The sequence below is a fragment of the Mesoplodon densirostris genome, chromosome 7 (genome assembly GCF_025265405.1).
Source record: "Mesoplodon densirostris isolate mMesDen1 chromosome 7, mMesDen1 primary haplotype, whole genome shotgun sequence".
NCBI lineage: Eukaryota > Metazoa > Chordata > Mammalia > Artiodactyla > Ziphiidae > Mesoplodon > Mesoplodon densirostris.
The window spans coordinates 60,897,370-60,905,430 of record NC_082667.1 but is presented as its reverse complement, the minus strand read 5'-3'; the positions used below and the strand labels follow the sequence as shown (position 1 = coordinate 60,905,430).

Sequence of the window (8,061 nt, the reverse complement as noted above, 5' to 3'; positions counted from 1 at the left end):
CTGAGTAGGGGTGGGTGAGGACGAGAGTGGCCCTGACTTGGTCTCCAAAGCTGGGGAGGGCACACATAGGTGTCAGACACGGTCGGGGGTGGGACAGATGGGGACATCAGGCAGGCGGCCAGGATGAGGAGGGACTCTGTCAGATCCTGGAGGGGCAGGGGCGTCTCAGGCGGCAGGCCCGGAGCCTCTAGAGGTCGGCAGCTAGAAGAGATTGGTCTTCAGGGAGGGGCCGGGCTTCCGGTGGAAGGAAGACAGAACCCCCGAGAAGGGCCCGGGCCCGGGTTCCGCCGGCTGCCAAGCCTTAAGTAGCTCCGCCGCCCCCGCGCCCGGTCCGCCGCCCCCACCGCCCGCCACGCCGGCCCACAACGGGCCCTTGAGCGGCTGTGGCCCCGGCCCGGCTCCAGGCCCGGAGCCCAGGGCGGCGGGCAGCGGGCTGGGGCTCAGGCGCGGGCTGGCCAGGCCGGGCGCAGGCGGCGGCGGCGGCAGCGACGCGGTGCTGTCGGGCGTGGGGCTGCACGTGGACTCCTTGGAGTCGTCGTCCTCAGACGAGCAGCGCGCCTCACCCTTTTTGGCGCCCGCCGCGCCCGCCGCACCCTTGGCGCTGGCCGCACGCTCCTGTTTGCGGAACTTGGCCCGGCGGTTCTGGAACCAGACCTGCGGGCACAGGGGCCGGTCAGCCCGGGGCCGGCAGGCGCGGTGAGACCTCCTTCCGGAGGGGGCCGGTCAGGATTATTACCAGCCTTCGGAGTCTTGACCCCCTCCACCACTCTGCTCGTTGCCCTCCTCGTCTCTCGCCTCCCTCCCCTCCTCGTCTCTCGCCTCCCTCCCCTCTTCCACTAGCCCCTTCCTCCAGGTCCTTAGGGTCTTCCCCTTGGGATCTGCTCACCCGCGGATCCCGCCGCCTCCCAGTGTTCTCTGTCTCCTGGAGGGAACTCCGCCTTCGCTCTCCTCATCACCCAAAGCCCTCGCCCCAGTTCTTTCCTACAAGAAGCTCCGGGAGTCCCCCCGGAGCGTCCCACGGCAGTGGAGAGAGGGTTAGGGCACTCGGGAAGCCTTTTGTGCAGGGTCTCCAGTAAAGGCGTGCCAGCTGAAAATCTGTACTCAGATTTGTAAGATCGACGAAAGTCCGTCCCGACCCAGCTCCTACGCCTACCCTGAACCCGGGCTTTCCAGGCTCAGAGGTTTCACAGTTGCAGGTCCCCGAAGAGGGGACCTGGAGGCGCTGACTGGCTTTCCCCCACTGCTCGGCCTCGTTTGGCCCCGAGGCCACCTGGAGCTGACCCTCTATCCACTCGGCCTCCGTCCTGGGTTCCCAAGCATCACTCTGCGTGCCCAGCCCTACCCGGGAGACTGAGGAGATATCGTGGGGCTGAACAGCTCAGTTCTTCCGAAGGCCTCAGGACCCGCCTGGCCCCGCCGCCTCCCGGGGCTGCCGGTCCTCTCCTGCCCAGTCACCTCCAGACTGCACCCTGGCCCCCGGTCCTAGCTCACCGCCCCCGGGCTGTACCCGCCCGCTGCCCGAGTGAGGCCCCTCTGTCCCTCGGACCCACAGGTGTCAGGCACTAACCTCCCGGCCCCGCTCCGCGCGCACACACTTCCGCGCAAACACGCACCTGCACGCGAGCCTCGGTAAGGTCGATCTTGAGCGCCAGCTCCTCGCGCGTGTAAATGTCGGGGTAGTGAGTCTCGGCGAAGACGCGTTCCAGCTCCTTTAGCTGCGCGCTGGTAAACGTGGTGCGGATGCGCCGCTGCTTGCGCTTCTCGTGCAGGCCCGACGGCTCCGGGAAGAATTTGTAGGGCACTACGGGTGTGTGCAGGAGGGGGGAAATCAACGAGGGTGGGAATGTGAGGGGCCGATCCCGGCCCGCCGTGTTCTGCCCCTGAGGGATCGCTCACCATCCCCCGCCCCCGACCTGGCCTCTCGGCTTGGTCCTCTCAGTACGGATCGGCTTCCCTATCGCTGGATGGAGCCGGCAGGGGTGAAAGCGGACGGGGCGCGGGGAGGCCTGTGGCCCAAGAGCCGCAGAGAGGGAACCAAAATCTGATCCTCGGATCCAGACTGCTGGCTTGTCGTTGGCCCTCCGCAGTGTTCCCTCTATCTCCCGCCAGTCTACCGGACCCGACCCTCAGCGTGTTTCTCCCTCAGTCGGCCTGACTTCAGGTCCTGCTTATGCACTCTAGCCTTAGCTGTCTGTCAGGTCTCATCAACATCCTGTGTCTCCCCAGTAACCGCGGGTCTACTTTCAGCCCTGCCACGGACTCTCTGACATGTGAAAATTTGGCCGCCTCTACCCTGCATCCCTCTCCTTCCTAGGCCTCATTTCCTCAGCCCGATCTCATATCGCATTCTCTTCCACGTGTCCCCCTCTCTTTTTCATCTCTCTCCAACCACATCTATCTGCAACTTTCCCCTCCTGGACCATTCTTCTCTTTGCCCATTGAGAAGGTTCTTATTTCTCCCCTCCCAGGTTCCTCCATCTTCTCTTTGCCCTTCTTCTTCCTCCCAGACACCTCTCTCTGTCTCCCAACTCCTCCAAAAACCAGCCCCAACCCTTCCCTTCACTCTCCCCATCCCTGTCTCCCATCTACCCCTTCCCAGTACCCATTGCCCCACAGACAGTGTTTCTGACACTATCTCCCCATCCTTGTCTCCAGCCCCCGTTTAGTTCTCCCTGTTCTCCAGGGATCCCCAATATCCTTATCTTTGTCATATCTCCCTAGTTCTCTATCTCCCCTAATCCTTGTCTCCAACACCCCATTCCTATCCCCATCTTTCTCATCTCTGTTTTCAATCTTCCTTGGTCCCCATCTCCCATAATTCCTGTCCCCATCACCTGGTTTTTATCTCCATCTCCCCAACCCTGGTTCCCCATTTCTCCCAAGTACCCCAATCTTCCCATCTCTGCTCACATCTCTCTGTATCTGTCCCCATCTTCTCCATCTCAGACCTCCATCTTTCTAGGGCCCATCTCCCCATTTTCTGTTTCCAGCTCCCCAGTCCCCATCTGCATATGACCCAGAGTACCCAATCTCCCCATCCCCGTTCCAGTTTCTGACTCCATCTCCCTGGTTCTCACTTCTCCAAATCCAGGTCTCTCTCACCATCCCTCCCCACCACACAGGTCCCAATCTTCTACTGGGTCCCGGTGGTCTTCCCAGGAAGGAAGAAGATAAGGAGGATGGGTGGGGCAGCTTGAACTCTAACTGGAGCAATGGGGGTGGCTAAGAGGCTCCACGAGGTTGAAGGTTCAGATGGGGATCTTGGATCAGGGCACTTGGGTATTGCACGGGGCTGCTTCTGGGTTCTGCAGTACTCTAGCTGGGAGAATCTCCAGGAGGCATGGGGAAATGAAAGTTGCTTAATGAGCTGAGCATCCTTTTCTTCTGGCCACAGAATGGGTTTCAGTAGTGCAAGAGGGTTTGGGCACAGGTAGGATGGGTTCAAAACCAGGCAGTAGGGGCTTGATGGTGCTGGGGCTCTGGGAAGGCTCCCAGCTGGGCAGCTCATCTGACGCTGGGGTCCATGCTGGGGGTCGGGCATGAAGCGGGGTGGGAATGATAAGGATGGGAGGTCTTATTGGCCTGAGCCGAGAGCATTTTCCAAGGATACAGGGCATGGAGAGGTTTAGTGGTCAGTCTTTGCAGATGGGCAGGGGAGGGCCTGGTGAGGAGCCTGGGGCTACACTGGGGATCTATTTCCTTGACCCAAAGAGCACGGGATAGGGATACGGCAGCGAGAAGAGGAACGGGAAGGAGGAGAGGGTGGGGCTCAACTCTGCCTAGGGAACCCCGTCTTACACGAGGGACTGTGGATCCCGCGGGGAGTTAGAGGGTCTGGCTAGGGCAGAGATTGTGGCGGCTGTGCGGGACAGTCGCAACCACTAGCCGAGTAGGGCAGGGGCTAGGGGTGCCGTAGGATTTGGAAGGAGGGTTGTACCGGGGCTGGGCTCACCTGCCGAGTAGGGCGCAGGCTGATGGTCGCGTAGAGCGCCAAGCGCGCAGTTGGAGGAGCCGAGCGCGGGGCAGGGAGGCCCGGCCGCGGGGAAGGCGGGCCGCAGGGGACTGTACTGGAAGCCGCCGGGCTGGCTGCAGGCGCCGAAGTCGCCGTAGGCGGACGCCTCCATGGCCGCCACGCACGAGTCGTACGAATTGAGGTAGGAGTAGTCCATCGGCCCGGGGGGCGGGGGCGGGGGCCGGGCCGGGCCGGGTGGGAGTTGGTGTCCCAGGCCGAGTGGGGGTCAAGATGGGGGTTGGAGCGCCAGGGGCCGAGGACCCGAGGCCGGCTCTCAGCGCTCGCGAGTCCGCCCGCCCCGTCGCGGCCGCACTCCGCCCTGGTGCAACGCAAGTGCAGCCCAAGCCGGCCCGCGCGCCTTTTAACGCGTAGGACCCCGCGGAGGGGGCGGGGCGGGGCGAGCTCGTCGGGGCGGGGCCTGGACGGCCAAGGCCCCGCCCCCAGCCGCCCCCGACCCCCACCCCAAAGGGTCGCCGCCGCCCTCTTAGAGCTCGGGATGTGCAGGGCAGGCTGCGCGGGGCCCCATCCCTAGAGTCCCCCATCCCGCCCCAATCCGGACCAGACCTTCAGTCTATGCATCGTGCCCAGCCGTAGGGTCCCGACCCCTCTCCCTGGCCTCCCCACCTGCGGCCCCGCAGAAGGGAGGGGAAACAGGCCCGGCGGCGCTCGTGTGAAGAAGTTAATTCAATTCGTCCTGATAACCGAGTTATTCCGATCCAGTCCCTCGGCCCCGCCCCCAGCGAGGTCCCATCCCGGAAGGGACCACGGAGATGGCTCAGGAGGGGGAATGAAGACAAGGACGAGGAAGAGACGGGGCCTGAGATGGGGACAGAGGATGTGGATGAAGAGAGGAGACAGAGACGGAGACAGGGAGAGAAAGGGACAGAAACAGTGATGGAGAAAGATGGAGAAAGGGACAAGAGAGATACAGGTACACAGATGGAGATAAGGATGACACATGGACGAGAGAGATAGATTGGAGACGTGGGCGGGGGGGGGGAGTGGGGGGCGGCAAGAGGGAGACAGGGACAGAGGTGGCGACAAAGGTGAAACATGTACAAGAGGAAGGAAGGGAAGGAGGTGGGACAAGGCAGAGATAGAGGAGACAAAGATAAGAGAGAGACAGAGAGGGGGACAGAGAAAGCAAGTGAGGCAGGCATGGAGACAGAAAACACAGGGAAGAGACACGGTTGGAAAGGATTGCGATGGAGATCGAGAGAGAGATGAGACAAAACAGGGCATTGATAGTGAGACAGACACACACGGAGGGTCAGTCTCAGTGAGACAAGGCCAGGGACAGACACAACAGAGGAACAGAGGCTAAGGGGCGGAGAGAAAGAGCCTTTGGAGAGCCGAGACCCACCAGCTGGAGCGCCCAGCAGGCAGAAGGACTGTAGTGGAGCGCGGTGTGAAGCTGCAGAGGGGGAGGGTTGCCTCTCTCCTGACTTGTCCTGAAGGCCACACGACCCTGCCCTGCACCTTCAAGGCCCAGCCTGCCTCTCCCCTCCCCCAGGTCCCACAGATCAGCTCCTCTCCCCGCTGCTGCTGGGTGTGATTCTCTGGTCCCCAGCACCCTCGGCACAGAGTGTGTGTGTGTGTGTGATGAATGTCAAGACTGGGGAGTAACCAAATGACCCCTTCACTCTTTCTCAGCTTCCACCCCCTCCTGCAGAGGACTTTTTCTTCTTCAGGAAAACCACCTAGACTCAGTCTGGACTTGGCCACGGATGCGCTCCACGGACTTAGCCATTGGCCTCCATACTGTGGGGCCACAGGACACAGAATCCTTTCCAGGAGAAGAGAATAGAGAACTCTTCCACCCCCGCAGCTCACCTAAGGATTTAGCAGCTTTCCCACCCAACCCCCAGCCTCCTGCACCTAATCTTGGCAAGTCCTGCAGATGGAGAAGTGGAGACCCAGCAAGAAGGCAGGGGGGCCCCCTTGTCACCAACCAGAGTCTTCAGGGGATGAGAGACGGCTCCTGGAATCCCTCCCCCCAGCTTACCAGCACAGTGGGGAGTATGCCCAGCCTCAGGTGATCCACTTCCCTGGCCACTCATTCTTTGCTTAACACAATGACACCTATCCCCCTTTCTGTAACCACTCCTTTTCAGGGTGTTTCTCTGAGGTATTTTCTCTAATTATTTTTAGGTCTAAGCTTCTAAAACTAAGAGCAAAACTGATTCAAAATGTTCTCTCCACTGGTGTGGGAGGTGCACCTCTCCACCTTGACCCAGGGACCCAAGTGATCTCACAATTGGGAAATCAGACAGTGCCACTGCTCTCTTCCTTAGACATCCCATGGCTCTCCATTGCCCTCAGGATCAAATCCATTCTGGCCCACAATGTCCTCCATGCCAGTGCTCCAGTCTGCTTCCTCCTCACCGTGGTTTTCTTTGCAGCCCTCACACATTGATCTTTTAGTTCAGAGCTGTTCTCTCTGGCTGGAATGTTCATTCCAGTCTCCATCCCACCACACTCCCCCCATCCCCCGCCAAAAAACAAGCCAAAACCTGGTTGACGCTTGTTTGTCCACCAGGTATCAACTTGGAAGTCACTGCTTCCTGAAAGCCTTCCCTGATACCCCTAGACTAGGTTGGGTGTCCCACAGTACCTCCCTCTCTTTGGGTTACTCACCTTGTTGAAGTATTTGCAATAAAGTGCAAGGTCTCAGGGCAGAGCTGTGTCCTCACGTTGACCACTTTCTCTGCAGCCCACCCACGATGTCTATGGCATCACTGCACATCATAGGCCTTCCCATATCTGTTTGTTGAATGAATTAGTGAAGGCTAGGCTGAACTCTTTGTGTTGGGGAATCCTGCCCTTGTTTCTAGGGAAGGAATCCCCATCCCCAGCCTCCCACTCCCCACTCTCTGAAAAGGGATCATTCTCCCTTCTTCATTCCCTCGGTCCCCAAGGACAGGAAACTTCCTCCATCTGGGCCAACCTTCTGCCTGGGGGAAAGTCTTCCTCATCTGAGGAATTTTCAAGGGGCCATATCCCTTCCACAGGGACAAAGCTGAAGCATTCATGCAGGGACCAGCAGAGATAAGAGGCCCTGGTTCCACCTGTCTCTGTTTCCATGAGCCATCCCTGTCATTTCTACAGTTTGGTCACTGAGCCATTAAGTTCCTCGTTCTGTCTAAACTGCTTTAAGTTGGGCTTCTGACACTTAAAACCAAGAGCTCTGAGCAATATAACCTGTAAATGCTTGACACTTTTACAGATAATCAAACAAATGGTTGTGATTGGAAGTTTTACGGTAACATGCATGTTTCAGCGTCAGCTGGGCAGGAGCTGCCCTTCCCCTGACTCAGGACTGTGAAGTTCGAGCCTCCTCTCTCTGCAAGGAGCCATTTGTATCTGCTGATTGGCACTGAAACTGAGATGAACCCAAGAAAATGCTTTGAACCCTGTCCACTGTTGGGTTCAGGTGTTTCAGATGGTGGAGGTGGGGGGACTTTGGAATCCAGGCTGCGCGCATCTGTGTGTGTGTGTGATATGCGGACACCCAAGAGGGCTTCCTGAGAACTCACCATAAAAGAAGGAGAGGGCTTCCCTGGTGGCGCAGTGGTTGGGAGTCCGCCTGCCGATGCAGGGGACGTGGGTTCGTGCCCCGGTCCGGGAGGATCCCACATGCCGTGGAGTGGCTGGGCCCGTGAGCCATGGCCGCTGAGCCTGCACGTCCGGAGCCTGTGCTCAACAACCGGAGAGGCCACAACAGTGAGAGGCCCACGTACCGCAAAAAAAAAAAAAAGAAGAAGAAGAAGGAGACAGGCAGAGTGGGCTGGGCTTTGCAAGGGCCTCATACCAGAGAGGCTAGTGGCTGTGATCTGATGTGGGAGCTCATCCTGACTGAGACCCCCTCCCAAATGCATGCACTCCTGGGGAACTAAAAATGCTCTGACGTGAAACACTGTCACAGCAATCCTTCTGTGAAGCCTCCTTGCTAAGCATGTCCTCACTTCCATAACTGATGACAGATTCTGGAGCCTGACTGCTAGGTTCTGGCTCTGACACTGCCACTTCCAAGTTGGATGACTTAGGGT

General features: G+C 59.3%; 1 protein-coding gene across 1 annotated transcript; it reads right to left on the bottom strand.

Moving 5' to 3' along the window:
- Positions 1 to 201: 201 nt before the first annotated feature.
- On the bottom strand, positions 202 to 4,169 carry PHOX2A (paired like homeobox 2A). The gene is made up of 3 exons (XM_060102738.1): positions 3,953 to 4,169; positions 1,614 to 1,801; positions 202 to 654 (listed from the first exon to the last, which is right to left on the bottom strand). Exons 1-3 carry the CDS (start codon positions 4,167 to 4,169, stop codon positions 202 to 204), a joined length of 858 nt encoding a protein of 285 aa, XP_059958721.1.
- Between the last annotated feature and the right edge of the window lie 3,892 nt (positions 4,170 to 8,061).